Here is a 22,903-nt window from a genome sequence, read left to right on the forward strand (position 1 = left end):
TAAATAATAAAAATAGAATGAAATATTGGTTTTAGCAACACCCCCTGAATGGCGAGAAATATTCCTTCACTCTTCAAGAATAGATTAAGAGATAGGAGTTAATAGTATATCCCTTTTGGAATAAATGCAATTGCAATAAAAAATAGGTCACAAGTTGCTGCCACATGAGTTGCATATACGAAATTTAAACCTTCAACTAAACATTTTTGTGTTACCCAAGATACATACATACACACAACCGCTCATGGACACAGACATCACGACAAGACTCATCAAAACCGATTCGGGCACAGCCAAAATGCATGTTTTGATTTCCTACAAATTTGCACACATAAATACGGACGAACATCGTGAAAAACTAAAGTCAAAGTTCGTTTGTACGGAATTAAAAGGGAAAAACCGTGAAAACATTATACCTATTAACGCAAAAACAAATCTATTGTTTAATGGCATTAACTCCTACGGACCAAGATTATGGAACACCTTACCCAATTGTTTAAAAACCATTAATAATCGAAATTTGTTTAAGAATAGGCTAAAAAATTTTATACTCAATTCTACTGCAGTCAATTTAGGATAAAGTAGCATATTCGTAATAGTATGCCTCGGTTCCGTTATAAAATTCGACGTACTTTTATTGCATTACTTGTGTTGTGTTTATGTGTTCTTTGTATGATTATGCATTTATTTTTTGTTAATTTTATCTTATGTTATAAACTGGCTCTAAATTAAGCTCTTCTCTGAGTGGTGGGAGCTAGTCAGGCTATTGTATAGCCTTTTCTCCCATCTACTCAATCAGGGATTCTCAAATAGACAGAGAGAAATATATTTCTGTTTGTAATTTCTTTTTATTTTATATATGAAATGAATATTTGTAAAAAATATATACATATATTTCAATGATTGAAATAAAATGAATTGAAAAAAATGAATTGAATTGAAGTTAATGGTCAAACTTGCGTGATACATTTTTTGTGAACACAATACTTTTTTTTATGCAAGGAAAGGTGGTTCCCCTTATGTCGTCCAAATAGTTTTAATTTTTACCCTACAAGAAGGATTCAGATAATCCGAGTTTTCAGTAATCCGAGGTGATGTGAGCCCCAATTACCTCGGATTTTCGAGACTCTACTGCTCTAGTTATTTGATGTTCTTGTGTGTGCGTGCTCGTGTGTTGTTATTCGGTGAAATTTGGAGTTTCATACGGCACATTGAGAATTCCTCTCCCGTCCCAAGAAATTAACTGCTATGCACCGCTGATCACACTACCCTTCAACTGATAAATCAATTCCATTGTGAATCTATTTTTTTTTCAAATAGGGAAGTTGCAACCTATTAAATGTTCATATTTTGGCTATTGGATATTGTTAATTGACCCTCAAAACTAAAAAATTCACCATCGCCGAATTTTAAAACACCGTGGTTGATTTTTAATGAATTTTTAAAAATCCACGCACAAAAGTGAGCTCTTCTGAAACGTCACGAGCCTACGTCACAGGGCGCGAATGGGCAGCCTTCCGCCGAAGATCCCTTGTTTTCGCTAGGGACATTTTGAGCGCGCTGATATTTTTATTTTTTAGAAATTCAATAATCCTTTGGAACACACTATGGAGACCGGATTCGTTAAAGCACAATCTAAATAATCTTCCTCGTGTAACATCAATGATGATATTCGAATATTTCCGAGAGGATGAGAGGTTTATGTTCCAGAAACGCGAGGAGTTAAAAGCGAGGAGATAAGCCTTTTACGTTTCGTCTTCGAAGTCGAATGCGTGACCTTCGGCTTCCCCCCTATCGGAAGAGCGCATGACGTCACTTCCTATGCCATTTGACGTAACAAGCGCTTGAACTTTAAAAATTAATTTGAAAAAAACTACTTATCGTATCGCAAAAATTTTTTCACCTATGATGTTCATACATGTTACTCTATCATATAAAAATAAAATTGAAAAATCGAAAACTTCCCTATTGCTTGGAGCACAGTGGTGGAGATCACTGATTTTATTCTTAGAGAAATTCGTATAATTAACAACGTAAAAAGCTTTATTACATCGAACAACTGAAAAACAAAAAACAAAAAACGTCGCATTCCAATTTTTGCATTTGGGAACGAGTCACCACTCTCTTATTCCATCTCAGTTCCGTTGCTGGTTGAACGAACCGCAGATCACTCGTTCGATGTCTTCGTACCTTCCCGTTTCATCCGGATAAAGTCTTCTGAAGCGGCCCATCCTCGATTCTTCGTGTCTCGGTTGGTACTCGACCAGGATTCGTTCCCGTGCCGACAAATGCCTGCAAGAGATAAAGCAGTGGAGGAGTGTGAACTTTTTCACGGATAGGGCTTGAATTTATTTTGCACTCACGACGATGAATAGATAGATTGATATAAATAGATATCGATAAAGAGATAGATTGATAAGTGGATGCATATAAATATATAAATAGAGGTAAATAGATATATGGGGAACATGGCCATGGGGCAAAGTGAAGTGGTGAAATAGTTACTCTGCTTTTAGCTTCTCCTATCGGTTATTATTTTAACTATGAAGTACCTCATGTGGTCTATTCAAGTCAGGAAAAGTCTCCGAAGATTAAAACTTTTGATAATATAGACAATTTTAAACTAGTATGTTGTGGCCATCACGAAACTTTCTTCTATATTTTTCTTTTTTTTTTTTTTTTTCTGATCCCTCCCCATGCTTGACGAGGAAGCAATATTCCTAACAAAAACAAAATGACACATGCAAAAACTTGACGACTATCCCAATGTCTGAATTATTGCAAAAGCAAAGCAAAGAGCGAAAATTGAAAGTTATTTTAAAAGCCTTGCTTGAATGAATTACAAATATTTTATTTGTTAACAAACATAAGATGGCAACAGTTCAAAATTTTAAATCATTGAGATAATATTTCCTATCATTTCCATACAATTAAAATCACGAGAAATACGCAGACGACAATCTATTACGATTTATCTTTCTTATTGTTGCATTAATAAAAATATTTTTATTCGCAAAAAAAAAAAAAAAAAAAATCAACACTTCTTGGAGCGATCGGCGTCAAAATAGAACCAAAGCTTGTTTACATATGGATTCACATATATTCCAAATTTCAACCAGAACGTAGCATTACTTCTTGAGATAGGGCACTCAAAATGGAAAAAAAGAACGGGCGATTGCGCTACCCCCCTTTTAGCTGTTGACACAAAAATAAAATCAGTTCTTATACCCACTAAGGGCTACTTGCTGATAAATTTTTCTTTCATTCCGTTCATTATTTCTTGAGATACAGCAGTCACAATTGACGACAAAAAACGTTCTACAGCTCAACCCCCGTTTGAGTTATTGACACCAAAATTGAATCAGCACCTGTTCCTGTAAATACCAACATATGGACCAAATTTTGTTTGATTCCGCCAGTAACTTCCTGAGGAATAGCAAGCACGCGTAACTCGAAAAACGTCCCATTGCTCCACCCCCCTTGGAGGAATTCGCGCCAAAAACTAATGGGCACAAGTTCACATAGGGGCACATATGTGTACTAAATTTCGTTCGATTTCATGCGGTAGTTTTTGTTGTAGAGCGGCCACAAAAAACTGGTCACACACAGACGTGACACACATACATACACACACACACACACACACACATACATACATACACACACACACACAGACAGGCAGACATTTTCCAAAAATGGTCGAAATGGACTCAGCACACCTCAAAACGTTCGAATCCGTCAAAATTCGAAATTCGAAAATTTGCACGAATCCAATACTTTCTTCTATATATTAGATATAGAAGAAAGTAAAAATTGGTTTTCATAGTATAATGTTTTGCTGTAATTGAAAAATTATTTTTGTTACTAGCTGCATCGCCCGGTTTTGCACGATCTGCCTCGAAAATAAAAGTTACATCAAATGATACGTATTCAACAATCAGGCTTGAACGGAAAAATATAAATAAATAAATAATAAATAAATAAATCAGCAAAATTCTGCAGCAGTTTACAGAAAAATATCCAAAAAGGAAAGATTTTAAATCCCCCGATTGCAGGAAAAGCCTCAAAAAAAAAAAAAAAAAAAAAATATTTGTTCATTTTCGAGAAAAAAATGGCAACAGATCTTTCATTTTACGATTTTCTTCACGCTACCAATTTTAATAAAAGCACTGGCTGCGTGGCCGGCGTTGCACGGGCTACCTAAAAAATGAAAGAGATGTCCACTTGATTTTTTTTTTTTTTTTGTATTACTCTGACAGTTTCTAAAGTGTTAAGGAATAAATAAATACGCGTTGTGCAAGGTTTGAAAAACACCAGTAAAGCATATTTTTGGCAAAATCTCATTAACGTTAATCATAGTTATCAGTGATACAATATATGAGTATTTTCAATTAGCATAAATTTAGCAACATAACTAAAGAAACAACTTTCATATGCTGAAAAGAGTTAAGAACGTTTAGTGTAAAAAGTAAAAAAAGGACAGACGACAAAATAAAGGCTATGTCTGAATAGGAGCAACCAATTTTAAACTATTTTAAAATGAAATTTTAGATGGAAACGTTGTTTTAAGATTTGGACAGCAGCGTAAAAAAATCTCTTTTAAAACAATTATTAGAATTTTATTTGCTCACCCATACGCAAAATGGCAACAGGAAGGAAATAAATATTCCTGATAACGTAATGTTAATTAACGTTTTAATTAATAACTCCGCTAATTAAAGTCGTACAATTACGAGATTGGTCCTATTGTTTTCTTTGGAAAATTTCGAATTGATCGGTATTTTGTTCGACTCTCGAATTGCAGCGGTTCTCGAGAAGATCGATCTTCAGATGGACAGACAGACAGAAGGACCCGAACAGATTTTAATAGTATGGACTAGCCTGCGTGCCCGGCGTTGCACGGGCTACTTACAAAATGAAAGAGATGTCCAATTGATGTTTTTGTATTACTCTGAGATCAGTTTCTAAAGCGCTAAGAAGTAAATAAATACGCGTAATGCAAGGTTTGTAAAACACCAGTAGAGCATATTTTTGTCAAAATTTTCTTTAACGTTAATCATAGTTATCAATGATACAAGTTATGAGTATTTTCAATTAGCACAAAAGAAGAAAATATATGCATTATCAACTATAATCTCTGGTCACTTTAAACTGAATTAAATCTGATGGACTATATCTGAAATATTTATGTACAATTACGATCATCTTTTTACATAAAATGACACACACATTTTGATTGATTATGTGAAACTAAAGCACCAAGACTAAATAAATACCAATAAGCATTAATTAAATACCAAGTCATCAGATTCCAAGATAGCTTTAGTTAAAATCCTAAAAAACAATTTTTTTGTTCAACTCTGTTTCACTTAAAGAAATCCAAACAATCTTAATTTAACATGTTCTTTTAACGATACAAACTGTATTTCAAAAATAGAAACAGGAAAGAAAAAGAAAGTTATTGCAATTCGAAAACTCACCCATGTAACGGGAAAAAGTTCAACAAAATAAACATAAATAGTCACACATCCTAAATGTATCAAAATATGAGGCCGGTGAATGATAAACTTACACTACAATCAATAAACATAGCTAAAGAAACAACTTTTATATGAGGAAAAGAGTTAAGAACGTTGAATGTAAAAAATAAAAAAAGGACAGACGATAAAATAAAGACTATATCCGAATAGAGCAACCAATTTCAAACTAATTTGAAATGAAATTCTGGATGGAAACGTTGTTTTAAGATTTGGACAGCAGCCAAAAAAATCTCTTTTAAAACAGTTATTAGAATTTTATTTGCTCATACGCAAAATGGCAACAGGAAAGAAATAAAAATTCCTGAATAACGTTATGTTAAATAACGTTTTAATTAATATCTCCGCTAATTAAAGTCGTACAATTACGAGATTGGTTCTATTGTTTTCTTTGGAAAATTTCGAATTGATCGGTATCTCGTTCGACTCTCGATTCGCAGCGGTTCTCGAGGAGATCGATCTTCAGACAGACAGACAGACAGACGGACGCGAACAGATTTTAATATTATAGTGGATGGATTGTTGCGGAAAGTTGAGATGAAGCACTGAATAATAATTTGAATGGCGGAAAGCCTTCGAAAAATAGGGATTTTATGTCGAAATCTAAGTGTACTAATTAATAGTTTTTAATTGATAACTCTGCTAATTATTATCGGAGGATTCTGTTAAATAGCCAAACATGAAGACGCGAAGATTACGAATCCATCGATACCTGGTTCAAAGGTCAGTTTACTGTCGTTCGGGAAAAGAAACTTGGACATACATACATACATAGTTGCATACATAGGTACATACGCTCAGTTTTTAATTATATAAGATTATAAAGTGATGAAGTTCTTGTTAATAATATTTTAAGAATACATTGAGACCTCCTAATATTCAATGCAGTATTAATTTAGTTAATATTAAGCTTATTTGTATTTAAAATAACTTGTTCAATTAGTCAAACACATGCGGGGCAAAATGGATGGGGCAAAGTGAAATAGTGTGTTTTATTTATACACTCAAACATTTAACATAAATCACTGACGTTTTCATTTATTAATTAATTCAGTTAAATTCTTTTATTTAGTAATTCACTTATTTATTCATTTACTCACTTATTTTCTTATTTATTTATTCTTTTACTCGCTCACTTATTTTTCTTCGCTTATTCATTTAATTATTCGTTTATTGTTTCATCTGGGGGCACGGCAGTGCCCCCGCCAAGTCGAGCAAAAGCAAGCCAATTCAAAACAAACATAGGCACAGTCGTACTATACTTTTCTCGAAGCAACTGACGACAATTTCGACCCCCTGTAACTCTGTTGTGGGTAAAGCTAAAAACCTGATTTTTTAGTGACTAAGACATGCGGTAGTGAGATGGTTGCAAATTTCGTCCCATTTGTACCAATGGTTCACGAATTATTGCCAGTCGAAGTTTTTTATACGGTGAATTTGAAAAAAAAAAACATTACTTTTAAAAAAAGTAATTTTTTTTAAAAGTATCTTTGAATTTTCGAAATTTTTTTTTTTCAAATATTTTCTATTTTTATTGAATTAATATTTTTTAAATCGTCGAATAAAAATTAAAACTTAGATATTTGTGCAGTTTTTTGAGAAAAATTTGAAAATTGACCAAGAATATTTTGAGTTTTAGCAATTTAAAGCAACCCCATTTTTTTTTAGAAAACAATAACTAAATTTAAATATTTTTTTAAATACTTATGTAATGATTTCGTGAATCAAACTGATGGTGAATCAGTGCAAAAAATTTCAAAACTCTAAATTGTTTAATGCTTTTTTTTTTTTTTTTTCAAAATGTGTCCCGGACCATTTTAAATTTGTAATACACAATTTCCTTCTTGGGCCTTCATACAAAAAACAAGAACCAGGTAAGTCCAGACTCACTCATTTTTGATAAAACCAATAAAAAACATTAGTGTCCTATCGAAAGGCTAATATCTTTCCCACATTATTTACTACAAAGCAGAGGTCTAATCTTACATTTGTGATCCGTTGTTGCACCAATCGGAACAACCAATTCTCCGCATGCAAAAATGAATTTTTAAAAAAGGAAAATTTTGGGCATCAAAGTCCTCAATTGTAGACTTAATACTATCGTGACTTTAGGACTACAAAGGGACCTCATACCTTAAATACCATAAGGACTCAGGCTTACCAACTGTTCCGCATTTTGCGGAGTGGCGAAACTCCGCGCCTCCGCAAAGAAGTTCTTTTGCTCCGCATTTCCCTGCCGAAGTTTTGCAGCTTAAATTTTGCTATTCCATCATAACAAACATGTAAATATGGGAAATTAAAGATGCTTATACTCATAGATTGAAATTGTGTATAAAACTGTTTTATTAATTTAGAAATAATTATTTTCACACTAGTGCTTAAAATAATTATTAAAGCTCTAAAAAAAATCAGAAGTGGTTTTAGTTAATTTCATTGATTCTTATACAAAATTCCGAACTGCTCCGCAAAATTTTAAATTGCTCCTCAAAATCAGCACAGATGCTCCTCAAATTGTTTTTCCAAAGTTGGCAACCGTGGGACCCCGTTAAGTCTAAGTCAGGCTCTAATTACAACTAATGTTGCTAAAAAAAAAAAAAAAAAAAAAAAAAAATTAAAGAGAAAAAAATCTTACCCCCCCCCCCCCCCCCCTTTGCCTCCCCTGGAACTCAGGCCTAAATCTGCCTATGTTCAGGAACTCGCCCTTCTAAGTTGAAATTTTGTACTGTTTCAGATTCAGTTTATCGTAGTCCAGACTTGCTTTCCCGATGCGATTCTGAGATGAAAATACTCGTATAGCGACAAATTACATTAGACTAATGAAATCGATTGCCAACTGACAGCATTTAGTTGAATCTGCCGCAAACAGTGAATATCAGGCCAGGGGCGTGTACAGAAATTTTTGAAGTCCGTCACAAATAACTTTTACGGGCCCCCCTCCATTTTGTTTACCACTACGTCCCTACTGCATATTTCACCCCTCATTTAAAAAGTCTCGGGCCCCCTTTAGGCTCGGAACTGGGCCAACAGATGTTCCTTCTCCCCCCCCCCCAACCTTGTGCATGCCGCTGCTCATGTATCAACACCCCAAAGCACGGACCACACATTTATAGCAGGGCCGGGGCCGCTTTGTCTAGTGGTGCAGGCTAATTGTTGTTAGTAGACGTACTAATATAAGATTTTTGAAAGCTCTTTTTTCGTCCCGGGCCCTTTTTCAGGCCACGTCGGACCCTAATTTCTCTGGCCCTCTCCCGTTTCCTCAATGTGGGAGCCATGGACCCCAGAGCTCTAAAACTAAAGAGAGAAAGTTGACAAAGAGAGGAAAGCATTCGCACCTGTGGACTTCGGCTATTTACTTTGACCCCTGGAGGCTAAGGATGGGAGAAAATTTAACCTGCTTCCAAACACTTTTTCCCATGAGTGAACAAATTTCATTTTTTCCTCTATTATTACGCTTTAAAAAATGTTAGATGTGAATTAAATGTATTAAGTTCAATAAAAAATTGCTTAAAGTGGCCCACTCGGCAGTTGGCCCACTCGGGGATCCCCGATTAGCCGACCTGGGCAGTCCGCCCCTGGGTATGACCATTTTTTAAATAATTTGTTTAATATTTTTAACAAATTACTTAAATCGGGTGGGCTTTCATTGTTTATGTTTCTGCCCAATGATATCACAAATGATGAAATGCCGTTCAATGTTGCCATTCAGAGAACAAAATATTTAATTCGCACTCACGTGTATTGGCAACGATATGGTTGATAGCAAGCGTAGAGCGCAATTTCAATTCGCTGCTTGATTATCATAACGTGGAACCGTGGTATAAAGATGCGCCAAAATGCATCATTTGTGACGTCATAAAGACCACGCCTTGTTTGAAAAATCGGACATTTTAAAAAATTAATTTAAAAAAAAACTGTTGGGAAAATGAAAGTATTTTCTGGGTCCATCTAATATTTTTTGCTCATTCTATCCATTTCAATGACTAAAAGTAGTACTTTTGACTGAAACTACCCCATTGCTAAATAATATTATGTGTTGTCATTTCTTTCTTAAGTGTTAATGAATTTTTTCATTCGTTTTTTTTTTTTGGGGGGGGGGGAGCTTTGTTGGGGCATTGAAAAATTTTCGTTTTTGAATATGTTTTCGGGACAATATTTAGTGTTTTATTTGTTATTTATTTATTATTATTTTTTATTTTTATTTATTTATTTATTTATTTATTTATTTATTTATTTTTTGCAAAACTACGTGATAAACATCATGGGCTTTTATCTATCGCAGATACATGAGATTGGAGCAAAAAATAAAATTTTAGAAAGTATGTTTAATTTTATTGTGTGTTGCCATTTCTCTCTCAGAAATAAAATTCTCGCATTTGGTTTTAACCAGTTTTCTAGTCACAGCTTAAGTGCCGTGTTAAAATGCAATTACGACAGAAAGCCTAGTTGTTTAAAATTTAATTTTCTTATAAACACCAACTCATGATAAAACTAATTTAACTTGTATTTACGAATATTTTATATTTAAACTTTGTAGAGCAAATAAATAAATAAATACCTTTGTGCCGCTGAGTAACAAGGAAAAAAAAAACGTTTTGTAGCGCAAATATGCAGATTGCAGCAGACACAGTGTTTCGGGGTTTCGTGGAACCTCCTTTTCAACGCAAAATAGTGAGCTTTGGATGTAAAGACATCCGGAAAAAAGTCGGTCTCTGTTCCCATTCGCTATTAATTATTTTATATACAAGATCTCTGGTCTGTTTGCACTTTAAATAGGGAGTGGATCTTACCGAGTCGCATTGGGATTGGTGAGCCTTCTGACTGATTTCAGGTGATCCTCATTGTTGAGCAAGTTGATTTGTTTCTGCGTGAGTAACACCATGTCCAAAACGTTCGTGATAAGTCGCGTCTTTAGCGACCTGTCGAGCTCCGCAGAACCAACTAAGCTTGGAGAACGGTTTACCTGAGAACAAACCATAAAAGGTCAGAGTCAGTAAGATCTTTAAAAGTGTTTTTTAAGAATATTATTGGTCTTAAAGACATTAAAAATTATTTCAAGATTGCTTTTAAAAATTCCCTAACTTTACCCTCAAGCCTTCAAAAAAAAAACAGTTGGAAAGCAGAAAAAAAATTCAATCTGAAAATAATTAGATTCATCATTTTCATAATCTTATTTAGATAACTGATCAATTCGTTATCATAGGATTTAGAGTCACCACAAATGCTCATGTGTATCAAAAGAACAAATTAAGCAAAAATTATATCGAAATATCAAATCGTCCTACGACAGTGAAATAGTATGGCAAAGTACAATAGGCGGATGGTTTGATCATCAGGTTTACCGTCTTTAGCTCTACAGTAGAACTTTTTTTATTGGAACTAATTTGAATCGGAGAAAATCGGACTATCAAATCGTTCTTATTGCAGAACATATTATGCTGTTCACATACACTGTACATAACAACAACTAGAAAGCGGCAAAAATGGATCATAAATGTTACAGAAAAGAAAGAAATCCTTTGTAGTGTAACCCCGATGAAAATTTTCAAAAGTATCCGGACCTCTACTTAAAATTACTTGCCGACCCCTGCCTTTTAGAGCTTACAAGAGTTGAATCTATTTTGGCGCCAACTGCTCAAAAGGAGGTTGTGCGATAGAACGTTCTTTCTTGTTTATTGCGAGTGCTATATCTCAAAAAGTAATGCTACGTTTTAGATGAAATTTGGAACAAATTGAACCTACACGGAAACAGGCACTGATTCAATTTTGGCGTTAATCGTTCCAAGGAGAACTCATTTTTGCCATCGTTTGCTCGAATAAAAACAGCTTAATTAAAACAACAATGTGAAAGATAAATCATATTAAAATGTTTTCCCTTCATCTGCTTGAGAAAGCTTTACACGCGATTTAATTGTTGGCAAGTGATCGGAAAAACCTCAATGATATCAATTTTTATTTGTTTCCATCTTCTATTTGTTAACAAATAAAATGTTTGTGTATTAAAATAAACGAGGCTTTTGAAATGATCTTAAATTTTCGCTCTTCCGCTTTTGCGGGGGAATTTCGATGTTTGGGAAATTGGAGCGTCAAATTTTTGCGCACGTAATTTTATTTTGATAACCCTGTTATTTTACAGTCTCTACGAAAATAGATATTTCTCTTATCCATGCATGAAAAGGAAAAATATTTCTCATGCAGGCATTGGTGCCAAAAACTTAAAGATGAACTAAGAACACAAATTTCCCAACTGTTGAAATCTTTCCACTTTTGTGAGAATAGCAGAATTTGGTAGTAGCGATTACATGAGCCATTAGGGGCCATTCATTAATTACGTAAGGATGATTTTGGCAATTTTTGATTTCTTTTTTCAAAATAATAAAATAACGAATCTTACATCACTGGAATCGTTATTAAATTCACTATTATTAAATTAAACCTTTTGATGTAAAGAAATATTTACTAAAACGCTAAAACTTTGGAATCTAGACTGAATGTTTTTTCGATATTTCTTGTATATGATGCGATACTAGGGTAGACCGACCAGTGAGTGAACACTACCCAGTGAATGAACAGTGCGTCATTTAAAAAAAAAAAAAATAATAAGCTTCCGAAATTTTTTTCTGAATAAATTCACTACAAAAGCGTTCTTTATTGATATTCTAAGCTATCTATTTTTCGTATTTTTTTCCTGGATTGAAATTTTTGCAGCCGTGAATCGTTCTTTATCTCTTTCAAAATAATAAGGCTGGTTTCGTGCTAGCAATTATTTTGATACATATTATTTTTATCGATAAATTTTATTTTTTAACTCGACGAAAGAAAAATTAAGTATACATATTTAGGCTATGGATTTAAATTGTTTCAGTCAATGCAGAATGCGTAGATTTTCAGGTAGAGGGGTGTTCAGTCACTGGGTACGAAAAATTGCGAAAACCCAGTGAATGAACAATGGCAAAATTTCTTTTGATTTAAAAAGAAATTTGAAGTTCCTTTGAGATATTTTCATTTTCGTACTTTTTTGTAATGCAGATAGTTTTATATACTTATTTATTTATGTATTTCATTATATATTTTATAATTTCTTTATTTTTGTCTTTGCAAACAATGCACTTTTTACAGAGTTTTATCTTTTATCTATCTATATCTCTATCTGCATATTAACCTACCTACCTACATCTATCTTTCTATATCTTTATCTCTCTTGATAGATAGACAGGTAGATAGAGAGATAGTGAAATAGAAATATATATACAAAGAGAGAGAATAGATAGGTAGATATGTATGTATGTTTGTATATAGATAGATAGATAAATAGATAGAGGAAGATATGTAGATAGATATATAAAAAATAAGAGGTAAATAGATATATAGGTAGATAAATAGATAGAGGAAGATATATAGATAGGTATATAAAAAATTAGAGGTAAATAGATATATAGGTAGATAATTATAGAGATAGAATAGGTAGGTAGGTAGATAGATCGATAGATTTATTGATAGATAAATAGATAGGTAGTGGTTAATAGATAGATAGAGAGACTAATATAGAGATAGACAGCTAGGCAGAGAGACTGATATAGAGATGGATAGTAAATATATAGACAGGTAGATAGACCGATTGATATAGATAGGTGGATAGATATAGATAGGTAGATATATTGATAAGGAGATAGTTAGATAGATAGGTAAATAGATAGACAGGTAAAAAAGCAGGTAGATAGATGTATAAATAGATTGATTAGGATAATAGATTGGTAGATGTTTAGATGTACAGACAGGTAAATAGATAAATAGTTAGGTAGATAGACAGATAGATAGATAAGTATATAGATAAGTAGATAGATAGATAGATAAGTAGATAAGTATACAGATAAGTAGATAGATACATAGATAAGTAGATAGATACATAGATAGATAGATAAGTGGATAGATAGATAGATAAGTTGATAGTTAGATAGATAAATAGATATAGATAGTTATATAGATAGTTAGATAGATAGATTTAAAAGAAACTTAGTTTCTTTTTGAATCAAAATTTATCATGTTCATTCACTGGACCAATTTGTGTTCATTTACTGGTTCGAGGTGTTCATTCACTGGGTCGTTGTGCCATTTTTTCTTTAAATACCTAAAAAAGTTGGAAGCGGTACCATTTAAGTTCCCGCAATTTTTTAGAGATATTTACATAGATCAATTTAAGTGTTTTAACTATTACGATCTGTATAGTATAGAATTTAAAATTACTAGGATTTTTAAAAAATAAAATTGTGCTTGACTGTTCATTCACTGGTCGGTCTACCCTAATCTATAATCCATAATCTATACTAATGTTATAAAGAGAGAGGGCGGATTTTTTGTGTGTTTATATGTTTGAGGTAATCTCCGGAACCGCTGAACCTATTTGAAAAATTACTTCACTGTATGAAAGGTGCTTTTTTTACTGAGTGACATAGCTATAATTCGAAAAAATTCGATAAATAGTTTTTTTTTTTAATTTCTATTTAGGCCCAAATTTCACATAATCTATACTAATATTATAAAGAGAAAGGGTGGATTTTTGTGTGTTTATTTGTTCGAGGTAATCTCCGGAACCACTGCACCTACTTGAAAAATTCTTTCACTATATGAAAGGTGCTTTTTTACTGAGTAACATAGGCTATAATTCGAAAAAGATCCAATAAATAGTTCCATTTTTTTCCAATTTAGGCCCAAATTTCACATAAATTCCCGAATATGGGAGTGAAAAATTACTTGCACATATTAATATTATATATCGTTGAAAAGGGTAGAATTTTCTGCGTTATAAACAATTTGTTTCAATGCTCTAAGTTAATTACGGCGGGAGTAATTTGCGTTTTTAGCTCAAGCTTTTTTAGGCTTAGCTGAAATTCAGGGACTACTTTCTTCATTAAATCTATCAATAAAAAGTGAAGGAATTGTCCCACAGTTTTCTTTTTGACACCATTGGACAAAGCGACATTTGTTACTCCAGATATTTCTCGACCCACGGTCGAAAAACTTAGCTTCTATCTTCAAATGAAAAAAAAGTTACAAGCGTTTTTAAATCAAGTTCGGAAAATGTCATTTTGATTCAGGTTGTCAACCATTTTATTTTCGTGTTTCCTTGGTTACGCTTTTTGAATCCATTGTTTCTTTCCTTATTTTGCATTTAATTTCTTAAATTTGTTTTATTTCGTGTTTCCATGGCTACGTTTTTAAAATCCATCTTTCTCATTTTAATTTCTTAAACGTATTTTAATATCTGTCGTCAAATTTTGGAAGGGTAATTTTGAATGGTGTTTTTTTTATTATTTTACTTAAGCCTGATTGTTGAATATATATGTCACTTGACACAGTTTTTATTCTCAAGATAGACGGGGCAAAGCCGGGCAACGCAGCTCTTAATATATAAAGATTTAAAAGCTACTGTTAGTGTGATTTTATTCTTTTTTGTTTGCTTGAGAAAACATTTATTATTGCCAAAGAAAAAAACATCCGCTTCACTCGTAAAAGGGCTGAGTTCCGGTAGCGTGGTCGCTTGCCGCGTTAGGCGCTGAGCAGTTCAATCTAGGATTATTGTTTTAAAGCAACCGTAAATATTTAGCGATTAGCAATGGCAACCGCCATTGTTTATCGATTTGTTTTGAAAGAAAAGAAACTTTCCATTTGTTTTTATCCGAGTGAAATGTACGACATTTTCTTCTTTTTTTCTGGCGATGATTTTGTATGTTCCGCGGGATGTTTTTTTTTTTTCGTTAGACGGATGGATTATGATAGCGTGGTTGCTGGAAGAGTTTGGCGTTAAACAATAGAGTTGCGGAATTATTTTTACATTTGAAAGATGTGTTATTTGATGTCTTTTTTTGTTTACATGGCGAAATATTTTGAATTGCAGTAAAAACCGCGTCACTCGTTAAATAGAGTTTTAAAGCAACTGTAAATATAATTCATTGATTTGACGAAAAGTTTTAAACTCCTAAGAAACTTTAATAGTTTTTTTTTTTTTTTTTGAAAAGGTGTGTACGCATTTTATAAGGAAAAGTTATTTCACATCAGAGGGGGAGGGGACGTCAAGTTTTTCTATTAAATTTTTAGCACGGGCATCGCTGTGCGGGTACTGCTAGTAATATTATAAAGAGAGAGGAAGGATTTTTATGTGTTTATATGTTTGAGGTAATCTCCGGAACCATTGCAGCTATTTCAAAAATTCTTTCACTATATGACAGGTGCATTCTTACTGAGTAACATAGGCTATAAATTATGGATATTATGTACTTATACTAATTTTTCAAACCAATAGTTTATCCTCGCTGCCAGTTTATGTTTCGTACTGATCTGTTGTTATATACGTAAATATATAAACATTGATTGTATCGCACTTGCATTAATAAAATTAGTTGAAGGTTCCCTCTGAACTAAATGCTAAGGAATTGTAACAAGTTAAAAAGATAACGATAATGGCATAAGAACAGCCACAACCTATGCATGTATTTGAGGCTGCAGAGGATAAGGTATGTGGAATTCTAGCCTTGGACATCGCGAAGCATTTAGACTCACAGAATATTGATGCATGAAAATTTATTCAAGTGAATTATAACTGGGATTTACTTCGAGCAAATTAATTTTTGAATTCAAGTAGTGCAAATAGAGGATACTAATCCGTGATTCTAAAAGCTGTAATTATGCATGCATTTCGGGCTACCCTTTAAGGGTTTTTTTTATCTATACAATTATTATAAAGAGAGAGGGTTTACTTTGTATGTTTCTATGCTCCGGACAAGATTAATACATGATTGCAACCTACTAAATGAGTACGTTTTCAATCATGCAATTAAATTAGTAACCGATCAGCGACTCGCCTATGGTACCAGAACGCAAATTAATGTTTATCGGCATACCCGGTGGAACTGAAAAAAGTTTAATAAATTCAACCAAAATCAACAGGCAGACTGAAGATATGTTTGTAGGTTTTTTTATCTTTAAACTTAATTGCAGCAATTTCTCTTAGTGGTCGAAACACTGACCACTCCCGGTTTAAACTACTTTGAACGGCTCCCTTCATAAAGACTCCCATACGTTTCATAAGAAAACTAGTATGTTGTGGCCATCACGAAACTTTCTTATTTATTTTTCTTTTTTTTTCTGATCCCTCCCCATGCTTGACGAGGAAGCAATATTCCCAACAAAATCAAAATTACACATGCAAAAACTTGGCGACCATCCCAATGTCTGAATTATTACAAAAGCAAAGCAAAGAGCGAAAATTGAAAGTTATTTTAAAAGCCTTGCTTGAATTAATTACAAATATTTTATTTGTTAACAAACGCAAGATGGCAACAGTTAAAAATTTTAAATCATCGCGATTTTCTGGTTATCAACAGCTAAAAGCACGCAAAATACGCAGACGACAATCTATTACAATTTATCTTTCTTATTGTTGCATTTATAAAGCTATTTTTATTCACACAAAAAAAAGCCCCAAATGGAGCAATTGGCGCGAAAATTGAAACAACGCCTGTTATGATATTTATTCCAAATTTCATCCAGAAGGTAGCATTACTTCTTGAGATACGGAACTCATAATCAAAAAAAAAGAACGTTCGATTGCGCCACCCCCTTTTCAGCTATTGACACCAAAATAGAGTCAGCACTTATAGCCTGTAGGGGCTACTTGTCGATAAATTTTTCTTTAATTCCGTTCATTATTTTTTGAGATACAGCAGTCACAATTGACGACAAAAAACGTTCTATAGCTCAACCCCCGTTTGAGTTATTGGCACCAAAACTGAATCAGCACCTGTTCCTGTTAATGGCAACACATGAACCAAATTTTGTTTGATTCCGCCAGTTACTTCCTGAGGAATAGCAAGCACGCGTAAATCAAAAAACGTCCCTTTGCTCCACCCCCCTTCGAGGAATTCGCGCCAAAAACCAATGGGCACAAGTTCACATAGGGGCACATATGTGTACCAAATTTCGTTTGATTTCATGCAGTAGTTTTTGCGGCAGAGCGGCCACAAAAAACTGGTCACACACAGACGTGACACACACACGGACACACACACACACACACACACAGACAGACAGACAGACATTTTCCAAAAATAGTCGAAATGGACTCAGCACACCTCAAAACGTTCAAATCCGTCAAAATTCGAAAATTTGCACGAATCCAATACTTTCTTCTATATATTAGATATAGAAGAAAGTAAAAATTGGCCATTTGGAAGCGTCTTCAAAAGGACTGCCGCATAATGTATTACGGATGTTCGATGAGCCACTGTTTGTACATAGAAGCCATGGATTCTAAACGAACTAAAAGATTAAGACAACAGTGAGAGAGGGGTCATCTTCGTATTTGCCCCGTGACTCTTACCAATCTATTCCTGTGGTTCCCTTGATAAAAACGCGTGCAGAAATACTCTAAGACTCGAAAAATTCGAAATTCGAAAATTTGCACGAATCCAATACTTTCTTCTATATATTAGATATAGAAGAAAGTAAAAAAAAAAAGGACAAATTTGCCAATTACATCAGACACGTGTTCCGGCGTTACAGGGAACGCCTTTTTCAATGCAAAAAGTAATGAGCTTATGGATGAAAAGAAATCCGACAAAAGCCAAGAGCAGATAAGCATGCAGCTTAAAAGATAAAAATAGCGGGTTAGCCAAACACCAATGAGAAAATTATAAACCGATCAGGAACCAATAGGAATGCAAGCAAAGGCCAAAAGCTTTCTCTTAGGTACGAAACCCAGAAAGAAAGAATTCAATTGAACAAAGATTAAGCCGAAGCTTAAACAAAAAGAAAATGTTGGTAACCGTGAACCGCAAGAAAGGAAAAGCTGAATGGAAAAAAAAAACACAACGAAATAAAGTAAACAGAAACAAAAATATTCGAAAAAAGGAAAAATAAAGATAAGTAGAAGAAAATGGGGGGGGGGGGGATGTCAACAAGACAAAAAGGTAAAAATAAACAAAGGAAGATAGATGAAAATGAATGGGGAAAAAAGGGGGGGAAAGGACAGTATTAAAGATATGGGAGCCAAATGTTGGAAAAATATGGAACTGCTTTAAGATTATTAACTAAGTTAGAATTGTTCCTCAAAATATGAAAAGATTCGCAAAAGTCAAGAGCTGATGAATTGGGGCAATTTTGGATAATCTGATAAGAGTTAAAATCAAAAGAGTGATTCGAATCCCAACAATGTTGAGCAATACCAGACTTATTTAATTGTTGTTTTTTCACATAATTTTGATGCTCTTTCAAGCGAATTTTTAAAGCACGCCTTACTTACTTACTTACTTACTTACGCATTCTTACTTTACTGTTCTGCACAAAGGTATTTATTTATCATATTCTAAGCCTGTTTAAAGTCATCTACTTTTAGGAACCCTGTACGATCTTTGTATCTTAAGAATACTTTTAAGAGTCCGTATTCCTTCTATTAAGATAAAAGCGGTATTCCAATAATTTTCGTTGCGAAACTAATTTCTCTTATGGATGCAATGGAACTGGACCCCAAGTAAAATCAATATGGACTAACATGATTTAGCGTATTATTCTTACTGGATAAGCAGCAGAGGTCAGTCAGGAATATTTCTCGAAATCCCATGTTCCTTGCACATTTCCATTTCTAATATAAGTAATTGAAATTTCCAATGAAAATTTCTTATGCCATCACCATCATCAAAACTGAAGGTCTTACGTACAGCGTTACATGTGGGAAGATTATATTGTTCACTGGGAAGTAAAGGTTGATCTCTCTTGATTAGGAAATGAAGTGAATCAATTTCTTTCAAAACCTCATAGAAACGAAACAAAAAGCGTATGTACGAGTATACCATGATAATATGTATACCAAGATATTTTAAAACAAAAAAATCGAAAAAATATTTATTCAAGACAAATAAATTTTTCAACTCGAACAAGTTTGGGACGGGCCCCTAATTAAGAATAAAACATGCCAGTGCGATTCTTTTATTATATTTACACTAATCCTTTTTTGTAAAACAAAGAATAATCAGCTCATCTTAATACATTTTTTACCTTTCAGACGGAAATGAAATATGTTCCCTGCGAAACCACTAGACCGCACGATTTCTAATATAAAATGTCGACTTGGAAAATATTACGTAAGAATATGTTTGACACCCCTCCCCCCCCCAAGTAAGGGTACGTAGAAATTTTTCCAATCCCCTCCCCCTCGAGACCCTTACGTAATTAATGAATGGTCCCTTATACATTAGATCCAAGAATTCATAAAGGTAGATATAGAAGAGCTTCGTAACGGCCACAACATACTGGTTTAAAAACATCTTTGATGTTCGTTTCACATTAGATGGCTCCCCCAACAATGTAAGGCTCAGTTTGCCCCAAATACAAGAGATTAAATAACTTAATTTTCCCACGTACTGATCTTGCCCCTTATGATGCTATAAGAACAAGACTTGCTTGTCGATGAATACAAACAATCTCTTTTCTAAGAATATTCTGTTTATAGCGGAAATTTCTTCGAAACATTAACGAATTCTCATCAGTTTTATGAACCTTGTCACTTTACGTTCACATTATATCGTTTCTTTTCTTCTCCGTGGAGTAGAAGCCATTTGGAGGACAAGTTGACCTATTCGACATGTTGGTCCCGGGACAGCGTTTTATCCAACATTGTATCTAGTACAGTGCGCGTCGCTTATTAAGATCACGTTCGTTCTGAAAATGTTCAATTTTATAAACCGGTTGTTTGGCATACCTATATTTGAAAAATTAAAATGTTTTACGGTTTCAACACTCGAAAACAGAAATGAATAACAACATTTGTATATTATTTTGAATATTTGAACATACACTTAACATACTAACTCAACATGATTTACCTTTTTAATTTTATTGGCACAAGGGTGCTAAAATATATGTGTATATTTTACAAGAATTTACAAGTAAAGATTCAAAATCATTTGAAAGTTTTAAAAAAATTGTAACATTCTTCATTACCTCCTCTTTGCTTTAAACTACATTGTATGACATTAAACGCTTTCCTGACATCTATTGAAGAGGGAAAATTTGGTACACTGCAGATTCCTCATCTTGCGTGACCGATTCCCCTTCCTCTTGGCGTGACATAACTGAGCGATGTACAATCGGATCTCCCGACTTACGCGAGGGATGCGTTCCAAGACTCCTCGCGTAAGTCGAAATTTCGCGTTGTGGAAAAGTGTTGTGAATATGACTTTTTTATTAACATACCCTATCATTTTAGACATTTTTAAACTTTTTAAATTGTTTTTAATCTATTTTTAACTATATTACCGTTTCTTACATAAAGAGCTGAATTTGTACCGTATTTTTAAAAAAGCTGCATTATTGAAACACTGCACTGTAAGAGTTATACAGTAGATACAATTATAACTTAAAATTGAAAATGATGATTTATGCTGCGTAATCTGATCGTCATTCTAATATATTTTTATATACAGTAGCTTCGCATTCATTTTTATAACATTTACATCTATGGTAGCACCCCTCTTTCAGGGTCTCAATAAGGGTCTCAGCACAAGAGTAGATACTAATTTCATATTGTTTGCAGTTTGCTGAAACACTACTCTGCGAGCTTTATATCAAGGGCGCAACCAGAGGGGGGGAGCACAGGGCCCGTGCCCCCCCCCCCCAAGAACGCTACTTTAAACAATTTTCAAAAATCCTCTTTTTTTTATTGGATCGAAGATGAACGAACGCGCTTTGAGAAGACGAAGTGGTTCCAAAGTAAGCAGGGACGACGAGAGGTCATTTAAAACTTCCCCCTCTCTCCTTTTCGGCACTTATTTTTTCTGTAGTTAAGAACTAATCGTTCATAACACTGCCTATTTTTTCTGCTACCGCGGAGCGATCGTTTTCAACATTGCGCCGTCTCAAGTCCTATTTAAGAAGCACAATGATGCACGAACGCTTAAATGGATTAGCACAGCTTTGTATCAACAAGGATACAGTTGTACAACCAGATGAAATTATTGAAGAACTAACCAAGAAACAACGACGGTTAAACTTTGTATTGTAAACACTAAGACAATTTTATAAGTGTACATATGCAATGTGGATATTTAGGACTCATCAAGTGTAAGTGATTTTATTGATTATTTTGTTGTATTTTTAAGTGATTTCATGTCATTTTAGGGTGTTCCTTTTTTTTCCTTTCCTTGAATGATCTTAAAAATATTAATAGTTTAGAGCTTTTGGTGATAAAAATTCGTGTGCATTTTGATTTATTTCATTAATATAGTAAACGAAGTAATAACAAGTATTGATTTCCATTTATTAATTTGAACATCTTACCGCCATACTGTTGTTTCAAGTACTTTCATGTTTATTCTTAACGCAATTTCAATTCTGGCATAAAAACAATTAATGGTTTTGCAACAGTTTTTGAATAAATTGCAAAACTTTATACAATTTTAAGGAATTTTACGAAAATATATTAATAATAATAATAAATATATATTGATGCAAAGAGAGAGAGAGAGAACGCTGATAGAGTGTTGTGAAAAAAAATTGTGCCCCCCCCCCCCTCCCTAAAAATATTTTCTGGTTGCGCCCCTGATTTATATTAAAACTAAGGTCTGGACTTATACGGATTGCTTTCCATTGACTTTTAATTATATGCATGAAAAATTCACTTATACCTAATTGTCGTGCTACCTTCAACCCTCTTTCTAGTTGTTCAAGCGCATCAAGAATCATTATCTTTTCTTAAATTGTCGCAAACTTTCGATGAAACAGCGTGCCTAGGTGTCACAATATTTCATCACCTTTCATATTTAGAATAAATGAATGAAAAATGAGGATACGTGATATATACACTAATAAAGCTATGTTTATAGTGCGGTGTGTGGAAACATGTGACGTCACTGATGCCAAACGGATGGAAGTACATTCACGAAGTCGATGTCTAGCAATCAATAACGAAACCGAAACTTAGCATCACAATTCCTTTCCAAATATTTTCGTGTTGAGAGCGAAAAATTTACTTTAGCTCTACAATTCGTTGATCCCGAAAAACTCGCGTTATAGCCATTTCGCGTAAGTCGGATCGCGTTGTAGCGAGATTCGACTGTATAATGTCTATAGCTATTTCCCCGGTAGCAGAAACAACGCGACGTTGCGACGTGCGTTGGAGATTCTTGAGTAAATAAGTCTGTACACAATTTCTTAGTTGGGGAGAGAAAAAAACCCTAAATTTTTTTAAGAAATTAAAATCTTAAATCTCAGCTAATGAAACTTTGTCTCGTACTTTCTATAATATAATCCATAGATAGAGTGTACTTATATTAGCCTCTCATTTTTAAGCATTTCTCGTTGCCGATTCAGATTTTACA

At 33.7% G+C, this 22,903-nt stretch overlaps 1 protein-coding gene across 1 annotated transcript in view; it reads right to left on the bottom strand.

Moving 5' to 3' along the window:
• Positions 1–2,041: 2,041 nt before the first annotated feature.
• LOC129216900 (tubulin polyglutamylase ttll6-like) overlaps positions 2,042–22,903 on the bottom strand; it is a 70,347-nt gene continuing 49,485 nt past the window's right edge. The window contains exons 8-9 of the mRNA XM_054851116.1: positions 10,325–10,497; positions 2,042–2,292 (exon numbers count right to left, since the gene is read on the bottom strand). Coding sequence (XP_054707091.1) covers positions 2,136–2,292; positions 10,325–10,497 — 330 coding nt within the window. The 3' untranslated portion in view covers positions 2,042–2,135. The remainder of the gene's footprint in view (positions 2,293–10,324; positions 10,498–22,903) is intronic.

The sequence above is a fragment of the Uloborus diversus genome, chromosome 2 (genome assembly GCF_026930045.1).
Source record: "Uloborus diversus isolate 005 chromosome 2, Udiv.v.3.1, whole genome shotgun sequence".
NCBI classification, from domain to species: domain Eukaryota; kingdom Metazoa; phylum Arthropoda; class Arachnida; order Araneae; family Uloboridae; genus Uloborus; species Uloborus diversus.